Source organism: Schistocerca nitens, chromosome 5 (assembly GCF_023898315.1).
Source record: "Schistocerca nitens isolate TAMUIC-IGC-003100 chromosome 5, iqSchNite1.1, whole genome shotgun sequence".
Lineage (NCBI taxonomy): Eukaryota > Metazoa > Arthropoda > Insecta > Orthoptera > Acrididae > Schistocerca > Schistocerca nitens.
The window spans coordinates 747,123,747-747,146,654 of NC_064618.1; the positions used below are offsets into that span (position 1 = coordinate 747,123,747).

At 44.3% G+C, this 22,908-nt stretch overlaps 1 protein-coding gene across 4 annotated transcripts in view; it reads left to right on the plus strand.

Annotated features, from left to right (window-relative positions):
* The window catches only part of LOC126259374 (uncharacterized), a 439,019-nt gene that overhangs the window by 332,239 nt on the left and 83,872 nt on the right, over positions 1 to 22,908 (plus strand). For 3 of the 4 annotated variants that reach the window (XM_049956115.1, XM_049956113.1, XM_049956114.1), the window contains one exon: positions 12,783 to 15,280. The exons of the other annotated variant lie outside the window; for it this stretch is intronic. In XM_049956115.1, the coding sequence (XP_049812072.1) occupies positions 12,783 to 13,058 (276 nt within the window). In that variant the 3' untranslated portion in view covers positions 13,059 to 15,280. Of the gene's footprint in view, positions 1 to 12,782; positions 15,281 to 22,908 lie in introns of those variants that run through there. 4 annotated transcript variants of the gene reach the window in all.

Sequence of the window (22,908 nt, forward strand, 5' to 3'; positions counted from 1 at the left end):
TTTCTTGGCTACCGCTTCCAAGAGATTGATTTGCGTCGCTGTATTTATTACATTTTCAGAAAGTACTGCAAAACCATCATTAAAAGGCAGGAAATTTACTTTTGCATCCCCACTATTATTGATGAAGGTTTGTGCCAATATTACATCACTTCATATTCATATGTTTTCCTTAGAATATACTTGACCTGGAAATAAACCCTCACCTTGCCTTATTCATGTACTTATTTTAAAGAGGTTTATTAGTTTAAATTTAATTTCGAATTCGCAAACCATTTTTTCTTTTAAGTGTCATGTCAGCAATGTCAAAAACCTTTATAAAATCATAGGTACCTACAACTATATGCTTGGAGTTTAGTAAACTGTCGTAAATTATTGAGTTCACATTGAATAACTGCTTTGAAAAAGATTTGCTATCTCGAAACTCACCTCGATATTCACACAAATGGTTGCCAAGTGTTAATTTCAATTGTGAACCGTGTTCAAGAAATTTACGAGAATATCCGATATGCTACCTACATATGGGATATCCTTCTTTAGTTATCGGTACCTTGTTTTTTTATGCGATTCTCCTGCACTTCTAAAGTGCATCGAATGATTCCACAAATAATCGTATAATATATGCTTGTAGAGCTATGTTTTATTACTCCGCCAGACGCCATTGAGGTGCTGCATGGCATTTAGTCTCTGGTTAACTCGGTATTTTGCATTCAAAATCTAAATCCTCGACACCGGATGCAGTGATCAGGTGTTATGTTGCTTCTAAATTTACATTTTAATTCCATTCCATGGTACTCATGTAAGTTTCCATATTGTGGAGTTAGCACCGTCAAAACAGGCGTGATTACCTCATGTTCGTTAACAGCCGCAGATGAGTAGAGAAATAAGTCTTATGTCCGCAAGTCGACTCCATGCCTTTTCCTTTTCAGTTCGTAAAAGAGTACGAGACATGTTTCGTAAACAAAGCGGAGGAAAAACAACAGCCCTACAATAACTCTTTTCTTTTTTAAAATCCCTCACGGTAACAACTACAAGTTTCCTTGGACACTTATCGTTGGTAAAAACGTTATTTAGAGAACATCTATATAGCATTTTATGATTCCTAATTTGTGAAACAGTCTGATCATTTTCAGTTCTTGGAACAGTGTCGTACTCAGTTCGCAGTGTATGACGAACTGTTGAGTTACCTGATGTGCCGTGCATTGAGAATAGGTCTACCGGATAATGTGCTGTGCAGTTAATCGCCGCAGACTCTTGTCACACCCATAAAGACTCTGCTTCATGTTGATATCAAGGCAATAAGATGAATGAATTAATCAATCAACCACCTGTCTTATTATTATTACTATTATTATTATTATTATTACTAGTAGTAGTAGTAGTAGTAGTAGTAGTACTGATACTATTTTACAGTGGGACTCATGAATGGTGTAGCTCACTACATTGAAACTATGATTTATTCCATGTCGATGTCCTACTAATCACACAAATGTTTGAGTGTAATACCGATGAAGCATGCAACAGAACACACCACATTATTTTGCTGTCCAAGTGTAACATACGGAATCAGTTGGAAAAATACTACAACGTTTATCGTCTTTGGCACATGACGTCATAGCTGATGAGAGACAGAGATGTTTGCTATATTGTGGATCTCTTATCACTTAAGTTTTCGATAGATTACTTCATAAGCATACCTTCGCTGAATGGTAAGTTTTGTTTGTGATTCCTGCCATTTTTCTTGAGTACGGAATTTTTTCTTTTTTTTTTTTTACTATTCAAGCGGTTTAAGATTCAGATCAATTATAAAAAGTGAATGACATTTATGATACCATTCTTCAAATTTTCAGTGTTATTTTCTTTTTTAAATATACCGGTATGATATTTGTTTTAAATTTAGTTGTATGTTTCAAACGATATATAACGCGGATTTCTGATCGAAATTTCTTTCCATATTACGTTGGCAGAACATTCTTCAATTTGTTTTTATACCTCATATGAAGTTCGTTGTGCCCCATTATGATTTTTCGGTGTGTGTGTGTGTGTGTGTATCAGGTGTAACACGTGTGTAACGGGTATAAGAGCAGTTATTTTTATATGTGGCACGTAAGTACGTTAATATGTATACAAATGATCGTGGTGGTTGTTTTTGTCTGCGTTGGACAGCCTTTCACGCAAACTTGACAAGCTGATGTTTCCTGCGTCGTCGTACTGCACCACTAGCTGCACTATGCGCCAGTATTAGACTAACCGTTTGGGGTCCATGCGTCCACACTTCAACACCGAACCACACTTCAACACCGAACCTGCTGCCCAGGGGAAAATAAGCATTTAGGCTTGGTCTTGTTCCATGTACATGGAGGTACTAGCCAACCTAAACACATACGACTTGTAATGGCTACAATTGCTAGTCTGCAAATGACGCAAATACTGATGTAACGTTCTTTTGCGGTTTCCCTGTGTCCAAGAAAAAAAGTTGGACAGAATAACGTATACAGGTATATTTGATCTGCATTGTCGCTCGAAACCGGAAATTTAGCGTCGATGTATTTCCTATACTTCATAGATTTAACTGCTGCTCTAGTTCGCGTGATCTCCTGTGTGCCATACTTCAGTCTCAAAATAAAACGTTTCCGTTCATGTGCTTTGTCAGTGAATAATAGTACAATTCCTGTCACCCAAATTTATTTCACACCCATTTCAGAGCACAGAACCGTGCCACTGTTTATCACTGTCTTGTGCTTGAAGTATCGCAGACAAATTCACACGCTAATTACGTCTCTCATGCACCGAAAGCAGCGCGAAGGAAGACAGGAGGACCAACATCGTTAATCTTAACCACTGCAGCACACCGCGAGATAAAAGAGAACTGGAAAGACATTTCCAGGTAATTTCAAACACGATAATTACGTGTAACAATGTACCCAGTAGTTAAAAAATAACATGAAACGTGAAAAATTAACAATTTGACAATCGAACAGGGATCTGAAGTATAAGCCTTGAGGATTCGAGTTCAGTGTCTTAACCACTGCGACACGTCGCTCACTAAAACTACCGCTTCATTTACAGTATGAATAATAACAGACTTTGTGAGAGGAATGCCAAAAGAGCTTACTTATTTTGGCCACTTTCGGTCCTATTTATCTTGCGACATGATATTTAGAAGAAGGAAATATTCATTACTCAGCAACGAAGAACAAGCTTTTTCGTATCGCTAATACAGCCACAAATTTATTGAAAGACAATACCATTTTCACACTGGCTCTTATAGAACCACTGTCATTTATACCACTACAGCTGATTTCGGCTATTTGCCATTTTCAAGTGCATACTCCTACTATGTTTATAAATTTAAGTCCTCACACGTTGAGGGTGTATACGGATAGACATTTGCCATTTTAATACGTAAACGTTGCATTAAACAAGAGCGAGAACAACCTTAGATATTCCGTCAATACTTTGAAATAACAAGCTGCCGCTGTGTATTTGTAAACGCCTGCAAGTTTTTCTTGTTTTCCCTTACTCAGGTACTGTAGATGCAGAACGCTTCTCCGAGCGAGGTGGCGCAGTGGTTACCCCCAGCCCCCCCCCCCCCCCCCCCCCCACACACACGGGGGAGAACGACTGTTCAAACCCGGTCCGGTCATCCTGACTTTGGTTTCCCGTGATTTCCCTAAATCGCTTCAAAGCAAATGCCGGGATAGTTTCCTTCCCTAATCCTATGGGATCGACGACCTTGCTGTTTGGTCCCCTCCCACCAAATCAACCAACTAACCAGAATGCTTCCTTTGAAAAGCGCACGACCTACTTCCTTCGTCATCCTTACCCTATCCGATTTTCTACTGAGACTGTAATGACCTCGTCGTAGACGGGATATTATACCTTAACCATCTTTCCAACTATTTTTTTTCTTTTTTACTGACAAACGTAGCACTACTGATGCCTCCGTATCAATTGTTGCAAGAAATGTCACTCATGAGCAATAAATAGCACTGCACTTGTGAATTCTGACATGAGCTATTTCTTATCTCTGATGAACTGATCGGCGAGAGAGATATTGGTTCTAGCGAATTCTGCTGCGAATGTTTGAAAATAAAGATAAGATACGATTTTGCGCAATAAGATCTCGTTAAGAGGCAGGTGTCCGGAGCCAGTGCTTGGGATTACTCCCGCACTTTGTCCCTGCGTCTGCGAGTGAGACAGCGCAAAGAGCGGCTTCGTAGATCAGAGAATCCGGTGATGATGATGCTGTATCAAAATGCTTGCGGGATTAACACGAAGTACAGCACTGGCAATGCAAAACCTGCGCGGAAAATGCACAGACAGACTCATGAACGTATTCCTTTCTTCAATAGATGATCTACTTTTAGATCACGCTGCTCTTGCATAACCATTACTGATGAGCACGAGGACCATATGACTGAGCTTCCACTGTCGCAGAAGCATCTGCCGTACTTGATCTGTACGGGCAGTTTTCGTATCTGGCACCACTACTTGTTATTGCTGTTGGGGTTTTTTGTACCTGTCGATGGGCTCCTTGCCACCTGTCTGCCGCTTACTGTGACGTTTTATTTATTCAGTTCTGCAGTGACCGTACATGTAGTAACAACCTGTGGTATTTACAGTAAGCAGCATTGTAATAAACTGTATATATTCTTATCGAGAACCAAACCTCACAGCCCTATAAAGTCCCTATCTAATTCTATACAGAATCTACAGCCTTAACCACAGTAAATTACACTCCTGGAAATTGAAATAAGAACACCGTGAATTCATTGTCCCAGGAAGGGGAAACTTTATTGACACATTCCTGGGGTCAGATACATCACATGATCACACTGACAGAACCACAGGCACATAGAAACAGGCAACAGAGCATGCACAATGTCGGCACTAGTACAGTGTATATCCACCTTTCGCAGCAATGCAGGCTGCTATTCTCCCATGGAGACGATCGTAGAGATGCTGGATGTAGTCCTGTGGAACGGCTTGCCATGCCATTTCCACCTGGCGCCTCAGTTGGACCAGCGTTCGTGCTGGACGTGCAGACCGCGTGAGACGACGCTTCATCCAGTCCCAAACATGCTCAATGGGGGACAGATCCGGAGATCTTGCTGGCCAGGGTAGTTGACTTATACCTTCTAGAGCACGTTGGGTGGCACGGGATACATGCGGACGTGCATTGTCCTGTTGGAACAGCAAGTTCCCTTGCCGGTCTAGGAATGGTAGAACGATGGGTTCGATGACGGTTTGGATGTACCGTGCACTATTCAGTGTCCCCTTGACGATCACCAGTGGTGTACGGCCAGTGTAGGAGATCGCTCCCGACACCATGATGCCGGGTGTTGGCCCTGTGTGCCTCGGTCGTATGCAGTCCTGATTGTGGCGCTCACCTGCACGGCGCCAAACACGCATACGACCATCATTGGCACCAAGGCAGAAGCGACTCTCATCGCTGAAGACGACACGTCTCCATTCATCCCTCCATTCACGCCTGTCGCGCACCACTGGAGGCGGGCTGCACGATGTTGGGGCGTGAGCGGAAGACGGCCTAACGGTGTGCGGGACCGTAGCCCAGCTTCATGGAGACGGTTGCGAATGGTCCTCGCCGATACCCCAGGAGCAACAGTGTCCCTAATTTGCTGGGAAGTGGCGGTGCGGTCCCCTACGGCACTGCGTAGGATCCTACGGTCTTGGCGTGCATCCGTGCGTCGCTGCGGTCCGGTCCCAGGTCGACGGGCACGTGCACCTTCCGCCGACCACTGGCGACAACATCGATGTACTGTGGAGACCTCACGCCCCACGTGTTGAGCAATTCGGCCGTACGTCCACCCGGCCTCCCGCATGCCCACGATACGCCCTCGCTCAAAGTCCGTCAACTGCACATACGGTTCACGTCCACGCTGTCGCGGCATGCTACCAGTGTTAAAGACTGCGATGGAGCTCCGTATGCCACGGCAAACTGGCTGACACTGACGGCGGCGGTGCACAAATGCTGCGCAGCTAGCGCCATTCGACGGCCAACACCGCGGTTCCTGGTGTGTCCGCTGTGCCGTGCGTGTGATCATTGCTTGTACAGCCCTCTCGCAGTGTCCGGAGCAAGTATGGTGGGTCTGACACACCGGTGTCAATGTGTTCTTTTTTCCATTTCCAGGAGTGTATTAATATCTAAAAAAAATCCCAGTCGTTGGAAGACGTCGCAGGCCCCATCTGTCTACAAGAACGGAAGATTCACCAACTCTCCAACACACTGACATCCTCCTGTTGAAGGAAAAAGGTTCTGAGCTTAGGCGTAATGAGGAATCTGGTACAGTACCCCTCCATCATATCACCCAGTACAGATTCCAAAAATATCGGTCGTGCACTGTTCTCATATGACTGGAAAGGCTTGGACGAAGTCAGTCAAGTAGATGCAACATTTCCATTCTTCTGAACAGCGTTTGAATTAGTAACAAAACAACGTTATTAACGCCATTACGCTGATATCGAGTAGCGAACGACATTTGTGAAAGGAATGAGTGAGGATTCCTTGGTAGGGAGGTAGCAGCGAGCTATTTTGGACTGAGAACCACCGAAAGAAGTTGAAGTAACTTCAGGAAAACTTCAGAGACGTGCGTGGGAACGCTTGCTGCGCATGATGTATATTCATGTCCTGACAAATAGTATTAATCAGACATTTTGCAGGTAATGTTATATATAATGAAGTACTGTTATCTATAAAAAGTTGCACAAATGTGCAGTCACTTCTCCATAAAATTACACGACAGTGCAAAGATTGGCAACTTCTTTGAATGTTCATAACTGTAAAATTGAGCAATTCAAGAAATCCAAAAATTTCTGTTCTATGACTGCAATTCGATGAGCCACAACTAGAATAAGTCAACTAATACAAATACATGATTGAGACAGTAAGATGGAGTATGAAATGAAACGATCAAACAAGCTCACGCGTAGGTATAGCAGGTTGCAAATTTTGGTTGATTGGCAGGATACAGGGAAAGTGCAGTGAGTCTACAATTGCTGTTGCTATAAAAAAACTCGCTCGATCCACCCTAGAATATTGTTGAAGTGTTTGGAACTCTCACCAAATAGTAGTAACAGGGGATACTGAAAGTATACAAAGAAGAGCACGACGAATGGCCACATGTTTGTTTGACCCATGGCAGAGCGTCATAAGAGGCTGGAAAAGCTAAACTGGCAGACACCTGAAGATAAGGCAAACCTGTCCCGCAAAAGCCAGCTTAGGGTTTTACGAAGCAGCATTAAGTGAAGAAGCTAGGAATATACTACAACCCCATGTATCGCTCTCCTAGGAACCGCGAACTCTAGATTAGGGTAATTACAGCGGCTACAGAGGCCTACGCAATCGTTCATTCCGCGATCCGTATAAGTGGTGCAAGAGAATTACCCTTAGCGATGTGTTTCACAGTGGCTTGCAGAGAATAGATGTAGATGTAGAAGTGTGTGTGTGTGTGTGAGAGAGAGAGAGAGAGAGACAGAGAGAGGGAGAGAGAGAGAGGTGAGAGTGTGTGTACGCGCGCGCCCACACACACACACACACACACACACACACAATTGCAATCCATGGTGGTGCATAATGTTAAAAGGACCGCACGAAATTGTAATTGGAAAGAAAAACAGTGAAACAGTTAGAGCAGCTTGTGTCCCAAGAAGTTGTTTTTAACTTATAAGTAGCCAATAAGCTATGAGCCAGAAATAAATTCAGAATTGTTCCATCACATATCCGGTATATGCATATAGTAAGAAAAAATAAGTATCATAGGTCAGTGAGCATTCTTCAAAAATAAAATTTGCGAAACATGTCTGTCCGCCTCTGTAGCTCAGTGATTAGTGCGTCTGGATGTTATGCAGAGGAGCGCCGTTCGATTCCTGGTATTGCCATGAATTTTTTCATCTGTGGGCCATGGTGCACCACAGTTCCCTCGGCGCCGGTTTTGGATAGTGCCCGTCTGTCGTGCACGGTATACTTTAACCACGGTGGCACACGAACAGTTTCTCCAAACTTAGCCGTTTCGGAAATTCTTCCACACTTGGCCCGTAAGTCATTGATCATGCCCACCCGGACGTCAGATAATCGCTTCGTTACCCATTACGACAATGACTGCCCTGTTTCCCGCGTCTGTCTGACACACTTTATATTCCCGTGACTGCTAGTGCTGCCACCTGTGTCTGTGAGCGGTTATTGCACGCTGGCATCGAACATAGAAGGTTGTCACATCAATGCGACTGTACTGCGTATCATTATAAGAACTAGTTTTGGCCAAACAGCCCCCTCTAGGACTGTGTGACTCTCTCTAAACATCCTGTATAAACGCTTGTACTTTAATCGCTTTTGTACGTAATCACACATTTGCAGTTATCTTGTAAATGGCACTTTTGTGGACCCATCATTGCTGGTACGTTTTTGTTTCTATAAATCAGTCAAGTGAAAACGAGACGGGCTCCCCCCCCCTCCTCAGGGCTCCCTTTCTCCCTCCCTCTCCCGCTTCCCTTCTTCCTCCTTTTCCCCTGCCAACACCTTCTTTTACCTTTCCACCCCCCCCCCCCCGCCCCGGGCTGCTCCTTTCCTTCTCCCCTCCGCTGCCCCCCTCCTTCCTTCTCCCCTCCACTGCCCCCCTCCTGGTTTCCCCCTACCGTCTCTCCTCCCATTTCTCCCCCCCCCTCCTCCCTTCACCCGGTGGTAGGTCCCCTTCAGTGCAGTGATTTTTAACGTTTTCATTGTGGTGTCAGTGTTATTCCAGTGCTGTGTGCAGTGCTACGTTCCAATAGCACCAGCAGTGTCGCAAGCATCATTCATTTGTGTTCCCACTGTGATGTTTCTTTGTTTTCGTGTCGACTCACAGTGTTCATTCTCCACATGTGCATATGGCTCTCGCCTATGTTGTATGTAAATCTACCGTTTCTACTCATCTATTTTTGTTCTTGTTAATTCATCACTTTATACCATTCTATGTTATGTGTCATGTGTTATTTTCTCATTTGCCTATGTTTTCTCTGTAACTCTCTTGGCTGAAGAGTGGCGTACTGTGCTGCTGCCAGCCCACCCCTTTTTGGGGAGTGAAATAACAATAAAGAAAAAAAAATGGGACGGGTGACAAACATTGGCCAAGTGCGAGTAGTATTCGCACATTGAGGGTTCCATACGAACTTTATTATGTATACAGACAGTTCATCCATCCCGGAAATCGGACCACGGCAGTGCGTGCAGCTGTGGTAGTCACAGTGCCACAGTGGTGTACTGGTTAGCACATCTGCGTAGTAGGCAGGAGACCTGGGTTCAAGTCGCGGCCTCGGCACAAATTTTAATTCATTACTTCAGCTTGTAATGTTGATGCATTAAGTTCTTCTGAAAGCGGTGCTGATATTCAAGACAATAAAAGTGGGTTAAAACCTGTGAGCTATCTAGGGAAGTTAACCTTGCATTACTGAGCAACTGTTTCACCAGGTATCCAGTCTAGCTTACCAAATTCCCAACCAGACTAACATTAATTATAATCTTTTAATATTCATCTTATGACAACCAGTGATATATATATATATGTATATATATAAAGAGAATTTAAATAAAAAGAAATAAATCTGTTTATATTTGGATATTTATTTTAATATTGATCATTGTTCCATTAAAATTTCAGCATATCAAACTTGATTCATAACTAAACTGGTGCCTTATTTAGGATTGTGAAATGTGAGTTTGTAATGTTACAGAACACATCAAATATGGAGCCAAGATTGGGAGACTGCATACAACACTGCATTCATAAAATAACACACGAAGAACGTTGAAACATATGCAAGAGGAAATTAACCATAACCAACCGATTCAATTTTCACCCAAAGAAGTTACGTTCGTAGCACAATCCTGTCTGTCATGAAATTACCACACACTGGTATACTAAATTCATACTAACTCTCTGTGAAATCTTCCCGAAAAGAATAGCTGAGGCCTACTTTTATGATTACACCACATGCTTCATGTGGTCAACTTGGTTTACACAAAGAGTGTAACTCCACAATAATTTTGATAATTAAAATAAATTACATCGAAATGCAGTTTACAAAAGAAAAACCTCGAACTGGCTAATATCGTCTTACTATTAAGCTGATGGGTCAAACAATTGTGTAAGCACGTGGTACTGGTATCACAAAGTACACCCCACACGGGTTGAACATAAAGAAAAGTTGCTGTATTGAAAAATATTGTCAAGACAAGACATTATAATCTCACGCACATTCGTATTTAAGATCGATGATCTTAGTTAGTGTTACAGACCCTCAACACGTGGTTCCACTTTGCTCACAAAATAGTGACTAAGCAACTACTGGAAGATATTCTGAACTTCACACTCGGATTACACTGTGTTGCAATTTAAGGTAACATAAGATATTTTAGATCTAAAATTGAAATAAAGGTGATTAAATTTTCAGTTATGCTGAACTTAAGAAATCCATTGTCCTACGGACTTAGCAGAGATGCACTTAGCCGGAGATCTTACCACTTCAGACGCTCGCCACGGACCAACTGGCCTGGGCCCCTACCGAGTGTGCTTCACAGATACAAACGGAAGTGACCAGAGAGGCAGCTTCCTATGCCAACATGACAAGGGACGGACAGGACCATACTAAGAATAGAAACCTCTTTGCTTTTAGAAAGCGTAGATACCTGATCCGACGTTGGTCCTACTGTTCTCTGGCAGACAGGATTGTCTGCTACCATCAAGCATGCAACTAGAAATACATTTGCTCATTCATCGTTTCACACAGAAGGGAAGGGGAATGACAGTATCTTATCATATAAAGTATATAAAAGAAAGCGGATGTAGGTTCCGTATGAGACTGCGTGACATGAATTACATACAGGGTGTTACAAAAAGGTATGGCCAAACTTTCAGGAAACATTCCTCACACATAAAGATAGAAAATATGTTATGTGGACATGTGTCCAGAAACGCTTACTTTCCATGTTAGAGCTCATTTTATTACTTCTCTTCAAATCACATTAATCATGGAATGGAAACACACAGCAACAGAAAGTACCAGCGTGACTTCAAACACTTTGTTACAGGAAATGTTCAAAATGTCCTCCGTTAGCGAGGATACATGCATCCACCCTCCGTCGCATGGAATCCCTGATGCACTGATGCAGCCCTGGAGAATGGCGTATTGTATCACAGGCATCCACGATACGAGCACGAAGAGTCTCTACATTTGGTGCCGGGGTTGCGTAGACAAGAGCTTTCAAATGCCCCCATTAATGAAAGTCAAGAGGGTTGAGGTCAGGAGAGCGTGGAGGCCATGGAATTGGTCTGCCTCTACCAAGCCATCGGTCACCGAATCTGTTGTTGAGAAGCGTACGAACACTTCGACTGAAATGTGCAGGAGCTCCATCGTGCATGAACCACATGTTGTGTCGTACTTGTAAAGGCACATGTTCGAGCAGCACAGGTAGAGTATGCCGTATGAAATCATGATAACGTGCTCCATTGAGCGTAGGTGGAAGAACATGGGGCCCAATCAAGACATCACCAACAATGCCTACCCAAACGTTCACAGAAAATCTGTGTTGATGACGTGGTTGCACAATTGCGTGCGGATTCTCGTCAGCGCACACATGTTGATTGTGAAAATTCACAATTTTATCACGTTAGAATGAAGCCTCATCCGTAAAGAGAACATTTGCACTGAAATGAGGATTGACACATTGTTGGATGAACCATTCGCAGAAGTGTACCCGTGGAGGCCAATCAGCTGCTGATAGTGCCTGCACACGCTGTACATGGTACGGAAACAAGTGGTTCTCCCGTAGCACTCTCCATACAGTGACGTGGTCAACGTTACCTTGTACAGCAGCAACTTCTCTGATGCTGACATTAGGGTTATCGTCAACTGCACGAGGAATTGCCTCGTCCATTGCAGGTGTCCTCGTCGTTCTAGGTCTTCCCCAGTCGCGAGTCATAGGCTGGAATGTTCCGTGCTCCCTAAGACGCCAATCAATTGCTTCGAACGTCTTCCTGTCGGGACACCTTCGTTCTGGAAACCTGTCTCGATATAAACGTACTGCGCCACGGCTATTGCCCCGTCCTAATCCTTACATCAAATGGGCATCTGCCAACTCCGCATTTGTAAACATTGCACTGACTGCAAAACCACGTTCGTGATGAACACTAACCTGTTGATGCTACTTACTGATGTGCTTGATGCTAGTACTGTAGAGCAATGAGTCGCATGTCAACACAAGCATCGAAGTCAACATTACCTTCCTTCAATTGGGCCAACTGGCGGTGAATCGAGGAAGTAGAGTACATACTGAAGAAACTAAAATGAGCTCTAACATGGAAATGAAGCGTTTCCGGACACATGTCCACATAACATCTTTTCTTTATTTGTGTGTGAGGAATGTTTCCTGAAAGGTTGGCCGTACCTTTTTGTAACATCCTGTATAAGCTGTGTTTTAAAGTTTAGTAGTGTGACAGATCGTTCTTGATTATGTATAAAAGTAACACGTTCCACTGCTCAGTCTCCTCTCAGATAGAAACACCACAGTAAATTTAGAAGTGGAATGTATTCCGTAAATGACAACAGTTTTAAGAAATTGACATGAAAGGAATCCAACAGAGACCTTTCAAGCTTCTGTCTTATGTTTAGAAATTTGTTGCGATATATCATTTATGCTCTGATAAACACGACACATTTGAATCCCCGGATCTTTGCCGAGTTTTGTGGCGAGCTTATCGTCTGACGGTGCGCTCTCGCTGTGTCCGCAGATGGAGAACCCGGCTTTCGAACGGGACGGGTCGGTGGCCGGAAGCAGCGGCGCCGCGGCGGTGCGCAGCGTGGAGCTGGGGGCCGTGGAGGCGCCGCCCCCGAGCAACGGCGTCGTCTGCACCGACCTGTGCCGCACGCAGCTGCCGCCGCTGCCGCACAAGCAGCCGCCCAGCCCCTGGAACCGCCTCAAGACCGTCTTCCTCGCCACCATCATCGCCATACTCGTCGTCTGGGTCATCGTCTTCACCACCCTCAGCCAGCTAGGCTACTTCTAGCGGCGGGGCCTCTGTCCCCGGCTTACGTCTGCATCTGCTGCCCTACAGCCCACGGAACAGTCGGGATCCTCCCCCACGTCAGGAGGAGAAGCTGCACTTCCTCCGTCGACGCTGGCATCGGCCAGATGAACTGAGCGTCATGTCGAGCTTTCAGCAATACTGAACATTCTACATTCCACAAGCCACAGTATCAATCGACAGAGAGTCTAAGCTGCGATATTCACCTCGCTAAGCATCCGTTCACTCCATCACACTAAATCAGGAGACGAAACGGGCTTTGAACACTGCTATATGCCACTGGTACTAGTTAGAGACATTCCAATTAATTTACAGGTAAAACTGTTGGATCGGACATTCAGTGCAAATATGTGTTGTGGAGCTGGTGCTCAAAAGTCGTAAATATTTGAAGAAAGTTGTATTTAAGACCCACCAAGAGCTGCTGATGAAACAGACTTTCCCTTATGATCAGTAATATAAAAAAATCTACTTGAGCCTGTATGATATCGATATTAGGGTGCCGTAAAAAAGAAAAATCCCGTGTCACTGAAACTGCTGACACTGATATATACCATGAGTTCTATAAATTCATTTCATTATGACGACAGTTCGTGACACAGGGTTGTATTTTGTTTTGCTTTTTGACCCCAGAGCCTTATGTAAATAACTTTGTTACTTGATGATAATCGGCTGATTGAAAATGATAGTAAATAAAAGTTTATTTCGTCAACAGCTCTCGGTGTTTCTTAAATGAGGTAAAAAATAAAGTGCGTGACCAGGGTACTGGCTTGACTGCAGGCAGAGCACCATTTATTCGCCGCGGCATTAGGCCATCGTATCGAACACCATTTATTCATGGGAAAGATCCAAAATCTCCGCCCCCAATTCAGGATCGAACCCAGGACGTCTAGGGCCGGAACCTAGTGCTCTACACGCTAGGCCACCAGGCCACCTCTTAAATATGACTTTCTTCAAATTCAGTGCAAACGCTAGTTATTTACTATTTTCATTCGTCGCTTTCCGTATTTTTCTCATTCTTTTATTTTTCACTGCTTCGTCGTCCGATCATCGTAATTATTTTTTTTTATCTTTCGTACAAAATTCCAGCACTTCTTTCTGCTTGTCAGGTCAGTACAGGAATAGGCCTTTTCATCTTGTATTGGTCATTTTATTTCGACTGTACGAACTGTATGTTTCTCTCTCGGCTACCAACATCACAACGATATTAAATGGAAGATGAATGGCATTCCTCGCTGCATTTACCAAACAGTAACTATTGCCTAAGCTTTTCTCTATGGAAGACGTTCTAACATTTCTCCTCCTTTTCATTCGTCTCAGCCTTCTCCCTGATTTTCTTCTTCTCTGTTTCCTCACCTTTTCTCTGTTAATAACACTCCATCTATTACACAGAGCACATCGTTCCGCTAGCCACTCCGTGGTACAGCAGCTGGTTTGCTGTCTGTTTTAGTTGTCAAATGTGGTTGCTAATCTGAGGTTTTTATTTGTGCTTGTCTCTTCTGTTGGCTACCTCACAGGGTTGGTTGAGCACACATGATGTAGTTTATTGCAACTACTTCTTGCTGGTTAACATTCTCATGTTGTGCTGGTAGTAGAGGAAGCCTGATCGAAAGGTGCTGTATAGTGGAATGTTGCAGATGGAAGCACATTGGATTACATTAAAACCATCATGGAAAAATTAATCAGTGACGGTTGAGATCTCTCTTACTGGAATATGAGGCTAGCGAAATCACACACCCCTCGTCTCTTTCTCAACTCGCGTCTGAGCTTACATTCCAATCTGGCAGCTACTCCGAAGGGACCAAACTGACTTTGAACACTGTTGTATTGTTTGTTATTGTTAATGTTTTCGTTATTGTAATGGTGCTTACATTCCGTGTTATTATTTTTTTGCATAAGATTTGTATGTGCTTTCTTCGTGGACGCTGATTTTACCTCTATGAAACACAAATATCAAAAAGACTGAGAGTAAGACACTTCTATAATGCTAAGTCGTTGTAAGATAAAATAACGTAATGATTAATGTGATAATCTTACTTTATGACAGCACACATTCTAGATGTACTGCTTGGAATTCGATATAAATCCGCGTAACGTACAATATTCTTTTGCCACAAGGACGTTTGAAACTTTATAAACTTTGTTTTAATATGGAAAATTTAATATATTGTATGTTGTTTGAATAAAGCTGTTTTATATGAACAGTACTCATTCGATTATTGTTTACAGTTTGATAGATGTCTGACTGAAAACGAGCAAAACAGATCTTACGGAATAAGTTTTTTTAAAATTTTGTAAGGTGGATTTCGATTTGGTTCCTTTGAAAGCGCGAGGCCCATTTCCTTCCTCAATCACAGTTTGTGCTCCGTCTCTAATGACAGATTCCTAATGAGGGAACCGAGCGAGGTGGTGCAGTGGTTAGACACTGGACTCGCATTCGGGAGGACGACGGTTCAATCCCGCGTCCGGCCGTCCTGATTTAGGTTTTCCGTGATTTCCCTAAATCTCTCCTTTCAAAGGGCACGGCCGACTTCCTTCCCCTTCCTTCCCTAATCCGATGAGACCGATGACCTCGCTGTCTGGTCTCCTTCCCCAAACAACCCAACCCAACCAATCCCTAATGAGTGTAACAGATCTAGTGAACTTATGCTCGAACCTTCTCATAAACGCCGGCAAGGTATTTAGCATAAACACCTACAACGAAAGGACCGATGTGTACGCAACTCTGCATTCCATCAGTGATCATACAGTTTATTAGATTTGCATTCTGTGATGGCTGTAATGACCACCGGAGTGTGTCACCGTTGCTACCTCTTGAACTTGTTATTAGGTTTCGAGAGTACACTATTGGCCATTAAAATTGCTACATCAAGAACAAATGCAGATGAGAAACGGGTTTTCATTGGACAAATATATTATACTAGAACTGACATGTGATTACATTTTCACGCAATTTGGGTGCATATATCCTGAGAAATCAGTACCCAGAAAAATAACCTCTGGCAGTAACAACGGCCTTGATACGCCTGGGCATTGAGTCAAACAGAGCTTGGATGGCGTGCACAGGTACAGCTGCCCATGCAGCTTCAACACGATACCACAGTTCATCAAGAGTAGTGACTGGCGTATTGTGACGAACCAGTTGTTCGGCCACCATTGACCAGACGTTTTCAATTGGTGAGAGATCTGGACAATGTGCTGGCCAGGGCAGCAGTCGAACATTTTCTGTATCCAGAAAGGCCCGTACAGGACCTGCAACATGCGTTCGTGCATTATCCTGCTGAAATGTAGAATTTCACAGGGATCGAATGAAGGGTAGAGCCATGGGTTGTAACACATCTGAAATGTAACTTCCACTGTTCAAAGTGCCGTCAATGCGAACAAGAGGTGACCGAGACGTGTAACCAATGGCACCCCGTAACATCAAGCCGGGTGATACGCCAGTATGGCGATGACGAATACACGCTTCCAATGTGCGTTCACCGCGATGTCGTCAAACACGGATGTGACCATCATGATGCTGTAAACAGAACCCGGATTCATCCGAAAAAATGACGTTTTGCCATTCGTGCACCCAGATTCGTCGTCGAGTACACCATCGCAGGCGCTCCTGTCTGTGATGCAGCCTCAAGGGTAACCGCAGTCATGTTTTCCGAGCTGATAGTCCATGCTGCTGCAAACGTCATCCAACTGTTCGGGCAGATGGTTGTTGTCTTGCAAACGTCCCCATCTGTTGACTCAGGGATCGATACGTGGCTGCACGATCCGTCACAGCCATGCGGATAAGATGCCTGTCATCTCGACTGCTAGTGATACGAGGCCGTTGGGATCCAGCACGGCGTTCAGTATTACCCTCCTGACCCCACCGATGCCATATTCTGCTAACAGTCATTGGATCTCGACCAACGCGAGCAGCAATGTCGCGATACGATAAACCGCAATCGCGATAGGCTACAATCCGACCTTTATCAAAGTGGGAAACGTGATGGTACGCATTTCTCCTCCTTACATGAGGCATCACGACAACGTTCACCAGACAACACCGGTCAACTGCTGTTTGTGTATGAGAAATCGGTTGGAAACTTTCCTCACGTCAGCACGTTGTAGGTGTCGCCACCGGCGCCAACCTTGTGTGAATGCTCTGAAAAGCTAATCATTTGCATATCACAGCATGCTCTTCCTGTCGGTTAAATTTCGCGTCTGTAGCATCTTCGTGGTGTAGCAATTTTAATGGCCAGTAGTGTATATAATGAGCATAGAATGAATTAATACATATTGTGAAGGGCCACGGTGAATCTTGCGTGCTCGCCAGAAACAAAGTTATAAGCAATTCACAACAGAAGCATCATTCTGATTCTGCATGCGACTGAGCGGTCGAATCGCGCGATAAATTAAGCGTCGGCAGTATTGGGTGGGTGACCGGCCGTGTATGCCGCCTGCTGTTGATAATTTTCCATTTGCCTTTGGGGTAGAGGTGACAGGAGGAGGGATGGCGTAAAGTTCCTGATCGCCAGACTTTGCAGCTGTCTCCTGGATTAAATTCCTCTTCTTCAGTGTCTCACGAAGTGAGGGCATGCGGCACTGCAGATGGTGATTCGTCCGTTGGGTGGAGACTTTAAGATTGGTGGTCCTCTCTATGCTCGTTGGTAGGAGTAGGTTATGTGCCAGCACCGGGTTTCACCCTATCCTTTCTACACACTATTACAGTTATCTATATTTCCACACACAGCTCTGAGACTTCGCGAAGGAAAGCTGTCTGCAGACACGAAAGGTAAGGAAAACCGTTCCAATTAGCCGCCTGAAGCTGCCCTTCGGTGTCTCCTAGCCTTCACGCCATACAACGTCACTTTCTTCTACCTTGAATGACCATAATCGCCAGGTAGGGTGGATCCTATGGAAGGAGACGTCATTCTAGAGATGGTTTGGAGAGAGACACTGGTGTTACCCGTAGTGTAGTGATGGTATGATCGACCACATCACCTCTGGTACTGAGAACTCCGATGGTACAGCTCTAAGTTACAGATATCTTGCATCCCCATGAGACTTTATCATAGTACTGTTTTACAACAGAGCAACGCCCATACGTATACAGCACATGTCGCCATGTTCTACTTGCATGCTGTTGCGAGGCGCCCTTCAGTCAACAAGATTAACCAATCTGTTCCCAACAGTACGTATGTGGGACCAGTTCCGACGTCAGCTTCAGCCCAGAGACAAAACTCAGGATGCCAGTGGTCATTTGCAACAACCGTAGGCCATCTTCCCTACAAAATCAGTGCACGCATCCATGCCCAAAGGGGTCGTTAATCTATTCGTATTTAGAATTTCGTTGTTCATTTAACGTGTATTTGTAATGAAGTAGCGTTTCATGCCCTCCTCTCCTTCTACGTGCATACATTTTTTTTTTATATATATGAAGATCGTAACTGTTCTCGAAAGAACAGATACACTTGATGACCAAGCAGCTTCCCTAGAATAAATGATGATTAACTGAAACCCTCAGCTGCCGACAGGTGTTGCTGATGTACCTCGATGGGGACAGCTGAAAATGTGTGCCCTGACCAGGACTCGAACCCGGGATCTCCTGCTTACATGGCAGACGCTCTATTCATCTGAGCCACCGAGGACACAGATGAATGGCGCGACTGCAGGAACTTATCCCTTGCACGCTTCCCGTGAGACCCACATTCCCAACTGTCCACAATTCTACATATGTAATGCACCTAATAGATACTTGCCTATCCACTCATTACTCGCGCACACTTCGGCGATTCCCGTAAGAGTACATTCCTGTAGGTACATTACATATGTAGAATTGTGGACAGTTGGGAATGTGGGTCTCACGGGAAGCGTGCAAGGGATAAGTCCTTGCAGTCGCGCTGTTCATCTGTGTCCTCGGTGGCTCAGATGGATAGAGCGTCTGCCATGTAAGCAGGAGATCCCGGGTTCGAGGCCCGGTCTGGGCACACATTTTCAGCTGTCCCTATCGAGGTATATCAACAACACCTGTCGGCAGCTGAGGGTTTCAATTAATTATCACTTACCTTTTTTGCCAGTGAGCGCTCATTAATAACAATTGAAGGTAACATGGGTTTCGTTAGCTCTGATATTGTTGAATTCAGAAACTGATTTGGGAAACGGACATGATTGCTTTCCTGTCAGTAACATGTTGGAAGCGAACGGCGAGTACCTGGTGAGCAGACGCCCTCGCAGGTAAGTGAACCAGAGGCCCAGCAACAAAGGAGCCAGCTACACGTCACTAGCTTATAGGTAACTCCCCTGCCTACCTGCAGACACGTCAGCAAACGACTGAGGCTTGAGGCGTTCTGACTCCTGATTCGACGACAGAGACAATTTCCTTTCGTAGCAGGCTTACACTACTCAGGCTACTTTTTTTGTTTATTTCAGATATTCCGATTTTGTTCTTATTTCTTGGTGTCGTTTCATCTTGTCCCATCCTCTTGTCAATTTTTTCCACATATTTTTCTCCTCGCAGATTCTGCGGAGAACCTCTTCATTTCTTATCACCTAATTTTCAACATCCTTCTACAGCACAACACCTCAAACCCCTCGATTCTCTTGTTCTCAGCTTCCCCCACAGCCCATGACTCACTTTCATAAAATGCTGCCATCCAGACGAACATTCTCAGAAATTTTTTCCTCAGTTACTTAAGGCCTATGTTTGATACTAACAGGCTGCTCGTGGACAGGAATGCTGTCTTGGCTTATGCTAGTCTGCTTCTTATGTTCTCCTTGCTTCGCCTGTCGTGCGTTAGCTTGCTTTCAAGGTAAATTCATTCACTTCGCCTAGCTCGTGGTGCCCAGTTTTGATGTTTATTTTATCACTAATCTCGTTTCTGCTACTCCGCATCACTGTCGTTCTTCATCAGTTTATTTTCAGTACACATTCTGTCTTCAGTAGACTGTTCAGTATGTAACTCTTCCTCGCGTCTATCGCGGGATTTTAATCCCACTCTTGAACCTTTCTTTAATTTCCGTCATTGTTTCTTCGATGTAGGGACTGAACAATGTGGAAGAAAGGCTGCATCCTAGTCTTACTGCCTTTTTAATCCGAGCAACGCCGTTCTTGATCTTCTGTCCGCAGCTCGTGGTCTAGTGCCTAGCGCTGCCTCTGTATCACGGGGTCCCGGCTTCGACTCCCGGCCGGGTTAGGGATTTTCTCTGCCTGGGGACTGGGTGTGTCTGTTGTCCTCTTCTTGTCCTCATCATTTCAGCATCAGTCGTGAAAGTGGCGAGACTGCACTGTGTAAAGAGTGGGGATTTGTACGGGCACTGATAACCGCGCAGTTGAGCGCCCCAAAAACCAAATATCATCACCATCTTGATCTTCCAGTATTATAATTCCTTCTTCGTTCTTATACATGTTGTATATTACCCATCTTACACCATTTTCCCGGGAATTCCGACCATCTTGCTTTATTTTACATTATGGAACGCTTTTTCTTGTTCGACAAATCCTATGAAGGATCCATCACCTTTTGCTACTTCAGAAGTGCCTCTTTGGTATCTTTCCTAAAACCAAACTGATCATCATCTATCATATCCTCAATTTCCTTTTCTAGTATTCCTCACATACTCCAGTCTATGCCTATAGCTGCATTTTTGTGCTTTATAGTTTCTTTCAATGAAAAACAATGTAACGCCGAATTAGTGAGAGGCGCACGGTGGTGGTGAAGACACTGGAGGCAGATTCAGATCCCAGCACAGCTTTCACGCTGAGCGGGCGTCTGAATGTGGAAGTAGAAAGTGAATAAAATGCATTTTTAATTTAAAAATAACAACGCTGTAAGCAAGCTAACATTTTCTTTTTACCTTAAACACACGAGAAGAGCAAGAAGGAGTCTATAACACTTTCAAAACTGGACCCATTGCGAAATCATATCGAGCGTACCCTACGTAATTACGTATATGCTTCCGTTTCGCTAATCACTCGAGGCGAATGTCAGATTTGTTCCTTCTATAGGTGAAGGCCGATATGTCTCCCCTCCCCTCCCCCCCCCCCCCAACCTCCTCCCTCATCCTTGTCGATTAGCACCTGTGCTCCGTGCTCCTTTTTCAACGACCTCACTGTCGGGTAGACTTATCTACAATTGTGCTATCCTAGCATCCTTCAATGGCCGACTAAGAGCTTCAGGCCGGGCTAGCCCTTCTCAATACCATCGAGCTGCGGTCCGACACAGGGTTTCACTTATCACGATCTTTCATTACAGTGTACACTCGCATAAACAATAACGTGTCTCATCAGCCTCCGTTTTCCCCGTCGTAATTTACGCAAGGTGTTCGGAAATACAATTACAAGCTGTAGAGGAGACTGAATATATAATATTTTGAATAGGAACCCATGTCCAGAAACGGCTCGTTTTCGTTCTACGGCGGTTTTAATTCGGACGTTATCTCATCCACTTCTGCGTGATAAATTGCCATCAGGTAATAATTCAAAAGGAAACATAACGAAACATCCATTTATCACTTAAGCCCACTTGTTTGAATTAATACTTAAACATTGTTTACGTTACTCCAAAGCCGGCCGGAGTGGCCAAGCGGTTCTAGGCGCTACAGTCCGGAACCGCGCGAATGCTATGGTCGCAGGTTCGAATCCTGCCTCGGTCATGGATGTGTGTGATGTCCTTAGGTTGGTTAGGTTTAAGTAGTTCTAAGTTCTAGGGGACTGATGACCACAGCAGTTAAGTCCCATAGTGCTCAGAGCCATTTGAACCTCGTTACTCCAAAACAAAGAAGAACCCAGCATACTGTACGTACAGAACAGTACTGATGCATTACAACAGCGACTCAATGTGGCGACCACCGACGTTGTTACAGACACTGTACCTACGAAGCACGTTCTGGTACAAACACTCCATCCCACTCTTTAATTTCTAGTGCAGCGTCCAGATCCCGTACCAGCAGATTTCCCTCTGTCTCTACAACAGTCTCGCAGCAAGACAGACGTTAAGTGACATCACGTGACCGTCTGATGTAGTACACGTCATCCTATCTACCCTATTGCATACGTGGACAAGCAACTCTGAGACTTTTCTCTTTCCCTCAGCAGACGTGGACGCGTTACATATCTGAATTGAAACCGTCGCGGAACCTATAAGTCCTAGAAATTTGGAGACTTTCAGAACACCCTGTATGTCTCTCGACAGAAAGTTAGCCAGTTCTGTGTCAGTACTTCCTAATTCACCTATGGCTGTCTGAATAGTTCGAAATCATTAGTTTGCGCACTATCTTCAGGAGCAACACACAGTCAGGATAACAGTGAACATGTATATAAGGGTTACATAGCAAACAGCTTAACACTTAATCTTACTAAATCTTTTATTACGACATTCGAAATACATAAATATGACTTACCGGTACGAGAAATATACATCATTGGGCACACCCTCGGTTTTGATGACAAACTGTAGTCGCATCGGTCAACCATATTGCTCAGTTCTACCTGCTTTGCAGTTAGAAATATCTTTCACGACGTTGACTTACGGACGGAATCGGTATCATACTTTACATTGTTTGAGTTTGTACCATCTTCTGGTATAACATTGCGGATACATGCCGCTAAAATAATATATATTGCAGTATGAATCTTACGTAAAGCCCGCATCTCGTGGTCGTGCAGTAGCGTTCTCGCTTCCCACGCCCGGGTTCCCGGGTTCGATTCCCGGCGGGGTCAGGGATTTTCTCTGCCTCGTGATGGCTGGGTGTTGTGTGCTGTCCTTAGGTTAGTTAGGTTTAAGTAGTTCTAAGTTCTAGGGGACTGATGACCATAGATGTTAAGTCCCATAGTGCTCAGAGCCATTTGAACCATTTT